Below are 17,181 nucleotides of genomic sequence, written 5' to 3' on the forward strand. Positions count from 1 at the left end.
AATTGATATAGTTACATTAATACATAACTCCATTATACTCTTTACACTCTATACAGTGTACAAAGTGATACAGAGAATAAAAAGCATCTGACCACATAACATGAATGTAAATGTATCTTGGTGACATTTTTTAGGCATTATTTTTCGTATCACCTTCTTTGACATGGTAATCAGGCTTTACTGATGCAGTTTTTCTACATCAAAGAGAATGAATACTGTTGATGCCTTCATCAGTCCACAATCTGTTTTTTAAATTATCCATTTCATAAACTCTCTTACCAAGAAGCGCATTTTTCTTCCCTCAGCATTCTTATTTGTAGAAAAGCAGATACGTCTCTAACTCCATTACTGATTTCAAGGTTTTAAAATTTAAACCGTCAGATGACTTTAGTTTCAGATCACTTTCTCTGTTGAGAAAACTTCACAATATAAAGCAGACAGATTTTTGATGGTACCTTCTATGAACATCAAAACTGCCTTCTTTAATAAACATGACATTTATTTCAAATTCCTTTTCAAAACTTAGAGTAGTTTATTTCCTTATACGCACTGATTGAGATAATCTTATTTACTTCTTTATTACCATCAGAGTAAATTGTAATTAACTATATACTCCACACTTATTTTATAACTTTAAATTGTCTGTCCTTCCAGGGATATACTTGATGTATGCAACATTATTTGTCTATAGCAAGACTTCGTGAACTCCGACATGCACCACATGCTTAACTTGCTTAAGATTAATTGCAGACATTTTATTTAGCATTAATATACATCTTTGTTGGGTTTAATTTCAAATACGCAACTTTATCAGTGTAACAGCAATTCATGTGATGTGTGTGATACCAGTCACCAAACTTTGCTTTTGTATTTTGCAATTTTTGTGTTTTTATTTTAATATAATTACTATGAAAGAAAAAAAAAAAAAAAGGTAATTTGAAAATAAACTGAACGTTCTTATCCATTATTTGGAAAGCCAACTATTAAATGCTGACTGAGAATTAAAAGAGAAAAAAGAATAAAGTAGCTAAGGTTTGCCTGAACAAAAAGGTTTACCTGTTTGAGAACAAAATCTCTCTGAAAGAGTCTTTGTTATTGCAATTTGAACCTAGCCTGAAAAAAAAAAAAAAAAAAAACAAAACAAAACAGACAACATCCTCCTTTACCAGCTAGAGAGCATTGTTACAGATTGTCTTGGTTATGCTGGTCCCACAACTCGTAACAATGGCAGTTTGTGCATGGATACATCTGAGGTAGTTCTATAGTCCTACCTAGTTCCAACAGACAGATGGTACAGAACAAGCTTTAGTATAGGAAAGGCATTTAACAAGTGATAAAACTCTGGCTCTGCGCTATTGTGCAGCTATCTAGTTGTTGATACATAGATTAGGCAAATTAATGCTAACTAGGATAAGTCTACAAATGTTGCAAGCACCTTTCCAATTTTAAGGTGCAGCTATCCTAAGAGTTACAGCAAAGCAATTTTTTAAAATATTCATAGCTAAAATACAATGGTTTTAAAAATTATCACGAGTAAAAATGCTACTGTCTTCTAGTAATGAGATTAAAAAGAGAAACAGAAGGAATCCAAGGTGAAAATAAATTTCATCTGGTAAAGTACTGTCTTGAGAGGGGTGGCTCTGAAGTTCTTAAAAGGTTTGGAAGCCAATTTGTGTATCTTCCCAAAGTAGATATGTTAAATTAAAATATAGAACAGTATATTTCCAGTACAAAGAGTGCTCTGCTGAAATGTATTGATATATGATATGCCTTATTGACAGTATGATCTCTCTCGGGATATAAGAAAAATGTGGCATCACTTTACTTTTTGAGGTGATCCTGATCAGGTCAAATATTTTACAATAAAAATGTATGTTTTGACTAGTAATTCAGATCATGACCGCATCAGAATCTTCACTTAGTGCTGATGGAGGCTTCAATATAAAATTTGACATTCAAAGTTCTAAATTTTTCAGCAATTTTTTTAGGATAACAAAGCATGATTAAACACTACATAGAACAAAATATAATGATCTAACCAAGATACTACAGAAAAAAGTAGCTGAATGAGCAGGGTTTGTCTTATCACTAGACTTAGAAAGTATGCAAGTATGCTGTCAGTATAATTCTAACAAGCTGGTTTACACAAAGGCATTTATTTCAAGCCCCAAGATTCCACTTTTCACTGTTAGACATTGGGTAGGAATTATTTTGAAATGTGTTCTATTTTAATAAGGTCCATATGCATAGTTTAACTGGAAAACAGTAGTCTGTAGATTAATATCCAAGCTCCAAGGAAAAAAAGTTCTTGCTTTCTGGAACAATTGGGTTAAACAATAACCCGTTTTAAGAAGAACTTGTGCTGCCATAACTGAAATCCAAATCATAAAATCTTGTATTATTTCAAAGTTCAGTATGCTTTTTTAAAGAGAAGTAATACTTTCAGTGGTCTCAGTTACTTCTTCTGGACCTGCAGATGTGTCTTGGTGTGAAAATCCAGAGCCTTTAAATTACCAGACATAGCAGCATGTCTTTCCTCTGCCTGTTTGATTGTGGAATAGTTAATTATTATTACTGATGATAATTTTGCACTTAAAAAGCATTCAGAGGAAACAGAATGCACAGCAATCCCCCACATCTGAAGCTGAGCCCAATAAAACCATTTAGCATAACTGGGGAAAAATCATCTAAGTCGTTCAGACCTCCTTGTAATTCAGTGAAACTAAACCAGTGTGCAATGGCCGAGTTTTTTTGTTGTTTTTTTTTGTTTTGTTTTGTTTTCTGGTATTGGATCTGCTGCCATCTAGTGGCCCTATGGTGAATTATAAGAGCTCAAATAACGCAGCTGAAAACTAGCAGAATATGCCTTAGGTTTGGCATATGGGTTTACGGGGAAAATCCTACCTGTTTAACATACATGTAGGCCCACTTATACATCAACGTTAGAAAAAGACCATTATTTTTTATAATCAGATTATATTGGCTGCTTTTCAGTTTCTTGAATTGACATTACAGCAACAACTTTAACTTCAAATTAAAATACAGTTAAGTGTGTTTTTATTTCTTATGGCTTTGTTCCATAATGTAGTACGATTTACTTATTCTATACTGGTGTATAAGAAGATGGATAAGATACAAAACTTCTTCATTTCATTGTAGTGTTCTCCACTATTATCTTGTTGTTGTTTTTGTTTTGTTTTATTTTGTTATTTTGTTTTGTTTTGCTTTCTGTACCTTTTATGAATTTGATACTGGAACTAAAGAGCACTCAGTTACTACAGATTCTCCAGGCTGTAAAAAAGCATGGAGACATTAGTAGGTTGGTGACTGTTCAGACTGTCTTCAGAGGAAGGAGTTAATTTTTCCTGTATTACTATTGGCAGAGAATCTGATAATGGGATGGATAAGGTACTTAGCCAAAAAGTCTGAACTGTCAGAAGTTGGCCCATTTGCTTTGAAATGGTCAGTTTTCTTTGAGGCAAAAATAGTTTCCAGCTATGAAATGAGCAGTAATTTAAATCTGCTTTCAATTCATTGCATAAGAGATTTAATTTCTCTTGAATTCTAAAAAAAAAATGGGTTGATGTGATCTCTGTAGAAAAGAAAATACAGTTGCAAAGCCTTGCTTCCAACTTGTCTCCACTGAGGACTGAATCTCAGCGGGTTATACTGCCTTCCTGCTGCCAGGTATAGGAGCTTCTCATAACTGAGGTATACTGGACTTTGGGCTGCAGCACATACTGATGAGCAACACAGTCTGAATGAAAGGATAAAAAGAAGAGGGGGAAAAAAAAATGCAGCCCAACAGAGCGCTTCAGGTTCTTTTCCCAAAGTGGAATCTATAGTATGCGACAATCTGAAGAGAGGTGTGTGGCTGCTGCGTGGGTAGCGGGAAGGCTGGCTGCCCACTGGGCTGGCTGAGGGAACTCGCCTGTCTGTGACTGTTCACCCGGGCATGAGCCACCCTCAGCCAGCAGCGGGTTTGAGCTGTGCAAACACCGGCCTGAGTGCTTTTGGCTTGACTCGGAGCAGATGCCTGGCATGGAGCGGGTGGTCAGAAGCCGATTGATTATGGGTCAACCGGTTCGAGCAGCAATGCCCCAACCTGTCAGTTTGTGGTGGGCTGTGAGCGGGACGGCCTCCCAGTTTGTTTCTTCTCGTGTTGGGTGACGTGTTTTGTGCTGCTCGTTTCACTTCTCCCACCAGGTAACTGGATACCTGTGATAATTTCAAGTACCTACGGCTACGTGGTATAGGTGCGTAATGTTATGCGGTAGGCTTACAATCAGGAATTTTAAAATCACGTGCAGAAACGTATCAACAATTCGAATAGCTGCACGGCGAGGGACGACAGGGGCACCAAGGAGCCGCTCCCTCAGCAGCCGGCCGCCTCACGGGGCGGGGCAGGACGCATCTCCCCGCGGCGGCGGCGGCGGCCCTCGCCCGCCGGAATGTCCGCGGCGGCCGGGCGGAGCGGGGCGGGGTCGGCCGGGGGAGCCGCAGCCAATGGAGGCCGGCAGCGGGCGCGGGGGGAAGGGGGAGCTGCCGGCGTCAGAGCCGAGCGGGCGGGAGCTCGGCGCGTCGCTGCGGGGCGCGTTCGCGGCCGGGCCATGGAGGCGGCGGCCGCTGCCCCGTGGCCCTGGGCCTTGCTCTGCCTGGCGGCGGCACCGCTGCTCGGCCCCGGGGCGGCCGGTGAGTACCGAGGCGCGGAGGGCGGGGAGGGAGGCGGCTCCGCGGGACCCCGTTCGACAACATGGCGCAGGGGCGAGGCTGTCGGCGGGGCAGGCACGGCGGGGTCGCCGCCGGGGTTGGGCTGCCGGGAGCCCCGGGCGACTGAGGGGGGGGGGTGGCATCGCCGGTGCCCGCTGTCGCCGGCGGGCGTGGAGCAGCAGCAGGTGGGCGAGGGTCGGCAGGAAGGGGCAGCGCCGCCTCCGCGGTGTCGGCCCTCTCTCTCCTCGCCGAGTGAAAGCGTGGTATTGAGCGAAGTGCTAAATGTTTTTAAAAGGCATCGGATATGGCGAAGGATAGCGGTAAAAAAATAGTTCCTTGTACTAAAACTAGTATCACCAAAAAAAAAAGAAAAAAAAGAGGAATTAATAAGGCAGCACAAGCATATATACTCATATATAGATCTATTTTAATAAATAGATCACATTGGCAGTGCTGTCACACCAGTGGAAAATATGAAAAATGTAATAGCCGAACGCAGAAAACCGCAGTTGTCAAGGCATTTGTGGGTGTATCGTATCGTTGCTCTATAGGTTCGATTTCCGCTTTTAGGAAAAAAGTCAACTTTTCCTTGATGGACTTGCTCAGATGGCTGAGGTAGCAGAGTTATCAAAGAAAGAGGTGTATTCATGTTCACGGTAGTTGGATGTGAATAAAATCTTGAATTTAAACCTTGGGGATTTTTTAGTAAAATCGAGGAAAGTTGGAATGAGACAGAAAAAGGCTGACTGAGAGAGAGAAGTTGTAAGATATTTCAGAAGAGATTAACTAGAGGCAGAAAGACAGAGCTCAGGAATTGTGTTTGGAATGAGTATTGCTCATAACTTAAATTTCTGACTTAAGCACATCACTTTTAGCCAGTTAAATTTACTACTTATTTAAGATACCGTTGCTTGATTAGATGATCCAAGACAGCCAGCATGGCTTCACCAAGGGCAAATCGTGCCTGGCCAATCTAGTGGCCTTCTATGATGGAGTGACTGCGTTAGTTGACAAGGGAAGACCGACCAATGTCATCTATCTGGACTTCTGTAAGGCCTTTGACACAGTCCCGCAAGACATCGTGCTCTCCAAATTAGAGAGATATGGATTTGATGGGTGGGCCATTCAATGGATAAGGAATTGTCTTGAAGGTTGCACTCGGAGAATAGTGGTCAATGGCTCGATGTCCAGGTGGAGGCCCATGATGAATGGCATCCCTCAGGGGTCTGTCCTGGGACCCGTACTGCTTAATATCTTTATCAACAACATAGACAGTGAGATGGAGGGCACCCCCTTCAGATTTGCAGATGACACCAAGCTGAGTGGTGCAGCTGATACACCAGAAGGAAGGGATGCCATCCAAAGGGACCTGGACAAGCTTGAGAAGTGGGCCCACGTGAACCTAATGAGGTTCAACGGAGTCCAAGTGCAAGGTGCTGCACCTGGGTTGGGGCAGTGCCAAACAGGAGTACAGGATGGGAGAAGAGCTCACTGAAAGCAGCCCTGCAGAGAAGGACTTGGGAGTTCTGGTGGACAAAAGCTCGACAGGAGCCATCAGTGCACACTTGCAGTCCAGAAGGCCAACTGCGTGCTGGGATGCATCAACAGAGGGGTGGCCAGCAGGCTGAGGGTGATGATTGTTTCCCTCTACTCTGCCCTCCCACTTTGAGTACTGTGTCTAGGTCTGGGGCTTCCAGCACAAGAAGGACGTGGATCTGTTAGAGCGGGTCCAGAGGAAGGCCGCAAAGATGCTCAGAGGGCTGGAGCACCTCTGCTATGAAGGGCTGAGAGAGCTGGGGATGTTCAGCCTGGAGAAGAGGTGGCTCCAGGGTGACCTCACTGTGGCTTTTCAGTACTTAAAGGGGGCTTATAAAAAGACTGAGAACAACTCTTTGCTCTGTCAGATAATGACAGGACAAGGGGGAATGGTTTTAATCTAAAAGAGGGGAGGTTTAGATTAGAAGTTAGGGGGAAATTCTTCACTCAGAGGGTGGTGAGGCAGTGGCACAGGTTGCCCAGAGAAATTGTGGATGCCCCATCCCTGGAAGTGTTCAAGACCAGGTTGGACAAGGCCCTGGGCAGCCTGGTCTGGTGGGAGGTGTCCCTGCCCATGGCAGGGGGGTTGGAACTGGATGATCTTTAAGGTCCCTTCTAACCCAAGCCATTCTATGATTCTATGTATACATGATTAGGGTTGTATAAAAGGAATTAAATGATCATAAGGTTTAGTATACTGATATTTCATTGTGATGCTCTTTGGTATAATTGATAAGACTTGAAACTCAGCAGTGGAAGTGATTCAGAAGGACTAGCCTTAATGTATGTTAATTCATAATGGAAGGGTTACCAGCCACTACAAACTAATGGATAAAAGGTCAGAAAATACTAAATAATTGAATGTTGTCCAGGATATTCATGGACTCAAATCATACTGGCACATACAGTTGAATATATTCGTTGGCACCTAAGCCAACGTGAATTCTCTTCATAGATTGGAAACTGAATTCTTAGTTCTTTGATGTAGCATTTACTCTCAAGGTGAATTTATGTGATGAAAATTTTCTGAGATTTATAGTGAAACAAAGCAGCACGAACTTGATTGAGTATTTTGACCATTATTTCTGTTTTTAAGTACAGCTTTCATTTATGTACATCTGGTTAGGTGTTCTGGATTTTTTTTTTTGACAATTCATTTGCTGGTTATTTTTTCATTATGAGTCTAAGATGTTTTCTCCATCACTTTGTTAATGTGCTTGCAATCCAGTTGTTGTATGCTAGTCATGTGTTTCTAACACCATGACTTTGTAACAGGAATATGAAAGTGTAAACCAAAGCTTTTCACTTCAGTGAAACAGTAAGCGAAGTGTAAACATGGTGGAAGCTGCTAATGAATGTCAACTTGGGAACAAAAATTTCTCATGGCTGTTTGTTTGTTTGCTTGTTTTGTTTGTTATTTTTAAGGAAAATTCCTCATATTATCTGTGGATCAGATACATTGACCCGATAGGCCATCAACTGGGTAATTCTGTTCAGAAGTGATAGTTAAGTGCTTCAAATCTTTTAAACACCTTATTCCCTTCCCTACTTTTCCACAGGCTTGTCTTGTTGTTACCATGCAAAGGACAACCTAATGTGCCGTGATGTTTGTGAACAGGTAAGCTTGTTTTAAAATTTGTTTTATCTCAGAGTTAAAATCATGCCTTTAGCCGATTATGTAGCAAGATTAGCATTTTAAGTAAATGATTACCTATGTGTGAATCATGAAATGTAACATTATTGTTATTTAAATGAGAGCATAAGTGTTTAATACTGTAGTCCTCTTCCTTTTTGTCATGTGTTCTTCAGCAGGTTCTGTTGAAGTTGAGGAGACAGATACAAATTTGAGGTCAGGATTTTGTCAAGAATGGATAAGCACGTTATGAAATGAGAGGGGTGTAGGTACTAAATTTCTGGATCATGTATGTTTCCAAGTTTTGGAGAATTGAAAACGAAGAACAAAATGTTGGTACTGCACTTTCTTCTTCCTTGTTGTTTTTCAGCTAACCATCTGAGATATTCATTATGATATAAGGCTTTGTGAATCCACAAAAATCTATTCATACCCTGTTCGTATGGTAATAACAAAGAGCCATTTATGTTAAATCCAAGCTTGGGAAGTATTTTTCCACGACTTATTATCCAAAGGTATAAATATATGTTATACAACTTTGTGTGCGTATGCGTATATATTTGTGTACATAGACATTTTCTATAAATAAAGCACACATATACACAGGTTTTATATTAAAATTGTGCCATTGCATTGTACCTGCCCCCCTTTCTTAATTACATGTTTTGAGGCTATTCAAGCACTGAACCTGATTATGGTTAAGATGCTATTTATTTGTGATGATATTAACAAAACTTTTAGGTTACATTGCTCTTCTTTCTTCCTGTTATATTTATAGAGTAAAACCATCTAGGCCAAACAAGGGGGTCTTGAGTCTCTTCGCATAAAATATACTCTCAAGTCCTGTAATTATTCTTGCGGCCCTTCAGGACTAAATTTCTTTCTTTGAATACAGGTAGACAAAACTGTAGATGGTATCATAAGCAAAAGCCTATCACATGTTTAACACTCTTCTTGCAGCTGTTTCCAGTTGGCAGATTTAGCAGCTGCATTGAGAAAGCATTTGGAATAATCTGTCGAATTCTTTTTTTGTTCCACTGACTTAAGTTCCCAGTTTATCACGTGAATTCCTGTTAGCTCTTCATGAAAGGCCTTGAGTTTTTCACTGTCAAATTTCATCCCAATTCTGCTATAACAGTTCTAATTAGTATGTAGGGTTTTCTTTGTGGTTGTTTGTTTGTTTTGTTTTATTGTTTCTAAGTTATTCTGATTTTGGCTTATCCAGATGGTATCTGTCTATGCAGATGATCACCATGTTCAGAGTCTTTGTGATGAGAGGCCTATAACAAGTCTAAAGCAGGGTCGTCCCCTCATTCCATAAAGAGCTGTCTTAGATCAGGTTGGTGGTATGCTTACTCTGAACGACCCTTTGATGTAGGCTAACAAACTAGCTGAAGGGGCTGTCTACTATTTTTCTGATGTTTTTCATGTTCTGTAACTTTTATCTATTTTGTCTTTGTTGAATCAATCTTGGAATGTGTTATTTGGAACAGGTTGCCCAGAGAAGTTGTGGATGCCCCATCCCTGGAAATGTTTAAGGCCAGGTTGGATGGGGCTTTGAGCAACCTGTTCTAGTGGGAAGTGTCCCGGCCCATGGCTGGGGCGTTGGAACTAGATGATCTTTAAGGTCCCTTTCACCCCAAACCATTCTACGGTTTGATACTTACTTGCTTGTCTTAAACATAAAATTTGTGGGATGAAGGCTTATGTACATGGGGTGGTGACTCTAAAGGTACAGAGTTGGCTGAGTGATTTGCCTTACTTTCATCCATCCAAACCCCTTTTCTAAAATATTTTTATGGAGTTGTTGCACTTTGTGTGCCACTGCACTGTACCACCATTACATGATAATGCATTTAAAAAAAAAAAAAAGCTTTCCTCTTGGACATGCTAGTTTGAGTCATAAAATACTGAAGTTGCTTGCCAGGGAGGGCAGGGCAGGCCTGTATTCATTACTTTTATTTTTAACTAATGCTTAGGAAATGCCAGCAACTATAGGTGCAGTGACAGGAGTCTGGGAGTTAATACATTTCTTGTGGAGAAGGTCCGGCTGGAGGTTCAGTTGTAACGCTTGAGACTGTGTATCGGTTATGTCCAGCAGTACAATCTCTGGTACTGTGTGGACCAAACACTCGAGACGTGTTAGAGGCCTTGACACAGATGGAACTCTTGAGGCGGAACATGGCTGTGCGAGCCTTGGACTACAGGGAAAGTCCGGTGGCTTGCTTTGAGTCTACAGCGCTTAAGCTGTCAAAGTCATGTTCTGGTCCGCTTCCTGAACTGTCAGGTGAAGGAGCTGAGGATAAAAGCATTGCCTCAAAGTGGATAAATGTGAGTAAAACAAGCTCTTCATAGAGACCCTGCAAGAGCAATAGCCCGAATCATTCATTGAATGGAAAGAAAGATGGCCAGAGGGTATGCTTATTGGATACTGAAAGTTTGTGGCTACTGACAGGAAGAAGTTTCTTTGCCTGGCTTTGGATTTGTGCTTAGAGAATAGATATGGGGCCTTGGTATGTGTGAGAAGGAACAAGCTCCATCAGGGAGCCATCTGGGCCTAACCCACTGGTTGATAACAGTGCCATTAAGAGAGAGACTCCCTTCTGCAGGGGATAGAGGCAATCATCCCCTGACTAGGCATGCTGTCGCAGGAGGTTTGTTTTTAAGGGAAAAAACTTCCAGGTTTGTTTGGTCCTTGGGCTGTTATCCGTTGGATGTTTGTTTGCATGGATGCCAGTGGTACTATTGAGAGAGGCCTCATGTGGATAAAGGGCAACTACAGACACTTTCCTGCCTGCTAAGAAAAAAGACTTGGGTAAGACTAAGGAATCCTGCGAACTACTACTAGTTCAACTGCTTTGAGTGTCACAGCCTAAAAGGTTACCTTGCCTGTGGGCGTGTAAGAGGTAATAGTGGGTTCACAGGATTCCATAATACACAAGGACATGGAGACTATTTCCTAAATTTCATTACTTCATTACGGATCATTGCTACAAATCATCAATAGCAAGTATCCTTATGATTAATAAAGCAAGTATATATCAAGTTATTACAAAATTGTTACCAGAAAGCGTGTTTTATATTCAGTAGTAGCAGTAATTGTTAGTAGCAGCAAATACATTTTAATATTACAAGCTACTACAAACTTATCACTAGTAAAGTAGCAAATATGCATGTAAGTATGTGTATATATATATATATATATGGTATATGCAATTATGTATACTATTTTGTGTTATGTTACCTGTACCAAGCATTTGTCAGACCATTCCCAAAAGTGGAGCCAATTGAAAATGGACAAGTTTTGCTTCAGAAATGGTCAGTGTCACTGAGTTTGGAGTCAGCCAAGTGTCTCCAGCAAAGGAGAAATCTGTCTAAGTCCTGTAGTAAAAGTTCATGCGCAGGAAGTTGTCAAAGACAAGCTTTGTTTTCAGTTGGAAGCAAGTCACTTCTATATCTCAGAGACCTACGAGGGAGTAGGATGATGCCACTTAGAGCAGCCAAGAGATGCTGCTAATTTCAGGTTTTCACCTGAGATGATGTTTCCTTTCCTCTCAGACAAAATTTAACTTTTCCCAGGCAATTTTTCGGTTCCTTCAGCTAACAAAGTCAATAACTGTTGCTGATTCCTACTTATGTTTTTGTAGTTTTCTGGACTGTTTTTCTCCTTTCCAAATAAGTTGTCATTACAGTTCCTTGTCTTTGCCCTTATTGATTGTAGATATCTTCAGGATGTTTCAAGTTTTTAGGTACCCAGCTGTACTTCAAAGAGGCCACCTGTGTTTCTTAAGAACATTCTTGATTTACATGCCTTGTTCCCAAGCTAGCAGTTCCCAGACTGGCAGGCATTTTTTTCTGTGAGTGTTTTAACAGACATTTTCTGTAAGCATTTTTCTCATTATGGCGGTTACAGATTTGCTTGACTTTTCTAAAACTAACATGATTCAAACATGTATTTTTTCAATTCTTAAAAAAATATATTAAATTCTTGAAAAATATTATTAAAAACTTAGTTTTAGTATCCCTTCATTTAGTGATTATTTGATTCAGTCTTTTGGATGTTGTATCAAGGAATAAGTGGGCCTGTCTTTATTTAATTAACTTTTTTTCCTAAGCTTATTTCTGGGAAGTTTCATGATGATACAGTTCCTGGCAGCATTCATCTATGTACCAGTCCAGAGGTTTTATCCTCCTTCAGGCATAAGAGCAGTCCATCTCAGTCCTCAGGAAAACAAATAAATGTTTCAGGAGGCTGGCTTGGCTAAACAGTAAAGTCAAGACAGAGCTGCAATACAGAAAGGTAGTACATAAAATGTAGAAGTAATGTGGAAGCAGGGAAAGGTTATAAAGGAAGAACTGAGAAACTTTGCCCAGGCACGTCAGGGCGATATTAGGAAAGCTCAGCTGGAATTGAGATTTGCAAAAGTTACCAAGTGCAAGAAAAGTCCTACCTGCTATGGCAGTAGTTAAAGGCTGAACAAAGTAAAATGTGACTTATTGAATACAGCTTATTTAGGGCAATTTAGTGTCAGCAAACACAGGTAAGGCAGAAGTACTGAATGTCATCTTTCCTGAGTTTGTCAATAAGATCTGAGTCCCCTATGCATAGGGAGGGGATTCAAGGTGGAGTACTGCCAGGATTGAGTAAGGGTTGAATCAGGAATTGCTTGAGGGAAAATTTGACCCATACTAGTCCGTGGGACAAGATGGATTACATCTGAGAGTGTCATGAGAGCTGGCTGGTGTCACAGCAAGGTTATGTACACTCTATCATATTTGAAAGGTTGTGGAACAGGAGATGACCCTGGTGACTGGAGAAAGGCAAACAATGTTCCCATCTTCTCCACTGCCCTCACTCCAGAAGGAAAAAAATATGGAAGGAAAAAAAGGAAAAAGAAAAAGCCAAAGGACTGTTTGCAGTCCAGGAAACTAGTAATCTTCTCTTAAATCTCTGGGAAGATCATGGACAGAGTCCTCCTGAAACACGTTTTTGGGCATGTGAAGGGTAAGTCATGCCTGTCAAACTTGCTTGCTATTGATAATAAAATAGCTGGATTTCTGGATGAGAGGAAAGAAGTGAATGTCATTTACAATGACTTTCAGGCTTTCAACACTTTCTCCCTCAGTATATTTCCATCCATTTTTGGATATGATGGCTTTGATGATGGAAAGGTAGTTGAGTAAAAAATTGTTTAGATGATTGGGCTAAGATGATAGAAGTTTAAATGGGTCATATTTTACCTGCAGGCCAATAAGAAGGCCAGTAAGACCAAAGGGGGTCTATGCTAGGACTTGTCCTGTTTAACATCTTTATTAATGACCTGGAGGAAGCAACAGATTGACTCTTGTTGAGTTTTCAGGTGATACCAAACTGGGAAGAAGAACTGATAATCTCAAAGGCAGTACTACCTAATATCCAGTGTGACCTGGACTAGTGGAAGGAATTGACCAGCAAGAACTCTATGAAATTCAGCAAGGAAAGATGCTTGTGTTTCTTATCAGCCCATCTCAGTAGCAGCTCCACCCTGCAGTTGACAGTTCCCAGTTCAGGACTATTTGTGTACTTGCTGAGGATTCTTTCTGACACTGGTAAAGCTATTAAACAGTATTGGTGTGAATCCTGTTTTATTACCACTTGAAAGTGGTATAAAGAGTTCACTTAGGTGTTGAACAGCAGACTGCCAATCTTTGAGACCTATTGTGCAGACAGTTTGCCGCCCACCTTATAGTTCACCTATCTCATCCATGTTTCGCTAATTTGGCTCTAAAAATACTATGGGAGACCATGCAAAAGCCTTGTTAATGTCAGGGTAAACAACATACATTGTTCTCCACTTTTTTTTTTTCCTACTGATTCAGTCTTTTTCTTAGAGGAAGCTCTCAGGCTAAATTTGCACTTGGTGTGCCTTTGCTGACTATTCTCAGTCACCTTCTTGTTCTTCAGGTGCTCTGACATGGCTTTCAGGAGAATTTGTTCCGTAGTCGTCTTGAGAGGTGGGGATAGGCTGAGCAGTCTGTAATTCCCTGGATTGCCCTTACTTTTCCAATGGATACATCGTTTGCCTTTTTTCAATAATTGTGAGCCTTGTCCAACCACCACAATTGTTCAAAAATGATAGCAGGCTGCTTTGCAATTATAGTGGCCAGCTTTTCAGCATCTTCATTGGCATCTCGTCCAGTTCCATGAACTTCTAGATGATCCATTTGCTTAAGTGCTGCTTAACTTGATCTTGCTCAACTATTCATTCCTCCTGTTAATTTTACTTTTTGTATTCCATAACAATTTATTTTTTTCCTGGAAGGAGTTTAATTGCCTGAGGTCATATAGTATTTAGCAGAAGATTAGTTAAGTAAATAGAGCTGTGTAATATTTTGATACGTGGAACAGAAGTTGTTTTTCACACTGCCTATTCAATAGAAACTTCTGGAGAGAAGAGTTTGAGGACAAAATTCTCAATCACTTCTAAAAAATAAGTCCTTCCTTTGCAAAAAGTGCAACATATTTGGAAGACTATAAATATATATAAAAAAAAAATCTTAACTTTACATTGTTTATGTGTTAACTGTTAGCAGAAGTTGTCAACAAGTAGACAGTAATGAAACTAAAAAGGAAGAAGTGAATTGAAATAACTGTTCAATATGTGATTATATCTTTCTATGTGTTGTTTCTAACAGATATTATCTTCTAAGAGTGATTCCCGTTTGAAGCATTTACTGCAGCGAGCACCTGAGTATTGTCCAGAATCAATGGTAAGGCTTGCTAGTTTTTAATTTAAAACAACAAACAAAACATTAATCTTATATTAACAAAGTTTTGATTACAAAAGCTAAATTTCGAATTTAACTTGTAGAGTTATTTTGTTACTTTCTGAGTTTTGAGCTGATATAGCCTGTATGTGTGTCTTCAAATGTTTTCTTCCTTGTTTTAAGGGCTAGAAATTTTCTTGAACTGCAGTTAGATCCTCAAAGTAGGATTTCTTTATAAAGCTCTTAAATGTTACACTACTTGGTGGTCATGTAAGCTGTGAAATCCAATGAAAATCTGATTTATAGTGTAAAAATTTGTGCTGAGTGACTGTCACTTGGAAGTTAATAGCAGTGACTTAAATTGGATTGTGTGTTCCAGCTTGTGTATGAGACAAAGCTGGCAGGTGGACTAACGCATGGAATACCTTTATAGCTGCTCTGAATGGTTTATGGGCATTTTTGACAAGCTGAAGTAATGCTCTTGTTGAATAAGGAAGATTACAGTTTCCTAGAAGTGATATATATCCTAATATATTCTCAAAAAAGGAATGAAAAATAATTTGTTCCCTATATTGGTGATGATCTAATTGAGGATTAGACAAACACTAGCATTTATATTCTTAATTCTGGAATAGTTAATTCTTAATTCTTCCCTCTTGGTAACTTAAACATGTCAACATGTTTGTTTTTGTTTGGAAGTAACAAAAATTGCAAGAAAGAAATCAGACCTTTCTAAAAAAGATCAGATGGATAGATTGTTGACTGTGAGAAAAATCCATCTAGTTAGAAGCACATACCCAGCCCAAATGGGCAATGTGTAGTAGTAAATCTGTGCGTAGCATTTTGCAGGCTACTTTGCAAGAATGTTTGCTTATAGATCCTTTCCTCCTGTGTGTCAAAAGTATTTTTTTAAAGGTTTGCTTTCTGTGGATCATCAGCTGTAAGGTCTTGGTAAGTTATAGACAGCTGATGGTATGAGTAAAACTTGTGGCAGGAAAGCCTATTAAAGTAGTGTATAGAATTTGTTTTGGTACTCTTTTTCTTCATTGTTTATCCCCTGATAGGAAGAATAGGATTTATCTGTTTAATAGATTTTTAGGGGACAGCACTGGAGAGTATCTGAAAGGGGGAAAATGATTGATACAATTTTTTTCAACTAACAATACCGTCTCTATAAATGGCAAGTTTGCTGTTTAGTGTGTATCTTAATATTGCTGCACTGATAATATTTTTTAACATTTTTAAAAACATCTAGATATAAAATAGTTAAATATTACATTAAGTTAACAGTTTGCTCTTTTCAGATACCACCCCACTTTTTTGGAAGGGTGTTGTAGTGACAATCCACCGAAGAGTGGATAGGCTATGAATTTAATCAGTTGGTCTGTTTTATAGAGCACTGACATTGTTCTTTCAGTTAATATGATAGAAGGGGTTTTGCCGGGTATTAAGTAGCGCACTGATTGCCAAAACAAGAGAAGACCATCTTCTCATGAAATAAAGGAAATCAATTGAACCAATAGAGTATAACTAGTAGAAGTGGCAGATCGTTACCTTCTTCTTTTGAGCTGACTTTGACTCTACTCTTAGGTGGGAAGCTCCCAGAAATACAGAGGAGGACAGTTTTAGGTGATTAGATACAGATCAATTTTAACTTTGGAAAGTCAGTGATTCCTGTGGTGACAGAGTCATTGCGTGACAACAGAGCTTGCTGTTCGTATGGTTGAATTGAATTTTTCCTTTTCTCTTGAAGAACATGTTTAACATCAGTTCATTTAAAGCCCCTTAAGACCTGTCTCTTGTCTTCTTTGACTGAATAATTTTCCTCTAATTTCGTCTAATTAAGGTTCTCCAAGTGCTTGCTCAAAAAAGTTGAATTCAGTTAGACTATACTGAAATACATGTAATCCTTGAAGAGTTGTTTGTACTCATCTTTTTTAACTACGATATTAACAATCATGTTGTAAGACTCCAGTTATAGGACACTGACCATCTAACATAGCTTTTAGTTCTGTCAGCCTTCTAACACAGCACACCCATTGTAACACGTAGTTGTTTTTGACATGGGAACTAAAATTCTTAACTTAGATTGAATCCTTCCTCTGCTGCCTAAACCTCCATCTTCCAGGACATTTTTAAGTTTTATTGGGTAGATAACAGAACAACCTGTGGCACACCAGCATCTGACCTGAGTTCTTTATACTAACCCCACTGTAAAAAAAAAAATAAATAAAATAAAAATAATCCCCCACAGTCATTATTTTAGCTGAGTAGTCTTGGTAATACCAGTAATGAGGGAGATGGGGCAAGAACTCTTTGGTAAGCTCTTCACCATCTGATTTTTTCCTGCCCTCTCCCCACCCCACCAAAAAAAAAATATGTATTTACATAATTCTTATGCTTGATACCATCAGCCACTTAGGTCATTTAGCAGGACCAGAAATGCTTCGGGGTGAGGAGAAACCCAGCAGATCCAACTTTCCCTGAAGCTGTCTATCTCTGGGGAACCTTAAAACCTCTTTGTTTAATTTTGCGTATGGCTTGGTCTTGTTGTT

The 17,181-nt window shown here is 39.6% G+C and overlaps 1 protein-coding gene and 1 long non-coding RNA gene across 4 annotated transcripts in view; both read left to right on the forward strand.

Moving 5' to 3' along the window:
* Positions 1–4,436: 4,436 nt before the first annotated feature.
* The window catches only part of RECK (reversion inducing cysteine rich protein with kazal motifs), a 59,827-nt gene continuing 47,082 nt past the window's right edge, over positions 4,437–17,181 (forward strand). For 2 of the 3 annotated variants that reach the window (XM_080579193.1, XM_080579194.1), the window contains exons 1-3: positions 4,437–4,692; positions 7,806–7,864; positions 14,555–14,629. In XM_080579193.1, the coding sequence (XP_080435319.1) occupies positions 4,452–4,692; positions 7,806–7,864; positions 14,555–14,629 (375 nt within the window). In that variant the 5' untranslated portion in view covers positions 4,437–4,451. Of the gene's footprint in view, positions 4,693–7,805; positions 7,865–8,249; positions 8,395–14,554; positions 14,630–17,181 lie in introns of all 3 variants that reach the window. The other variant, XM_080579195.1, reaches the window with a different exon arrangement.
* LOC308189303 lies at positions 8,403–12,774 on the forward strand. Its single transcript, XR_013946269.1, has 2 exons — positions 8,403–9,218; positions 11,601–12,774. It is a non-coding gene; the product is annotated as an uncharacterized lncRNA (long non-coding RNA).

The sequence above is a fragment of the Anser brachyrhynchus genome (genome assembly GCF_964034855.1).
Source record: "Anser brachyrhynchus genome assembly, chromosome: 2".
NCBI lineage: Eukaryota > Metazoa > Chordata > Aves > Anseriformes > Anatidae > Anser > Anser brachyrhynchus.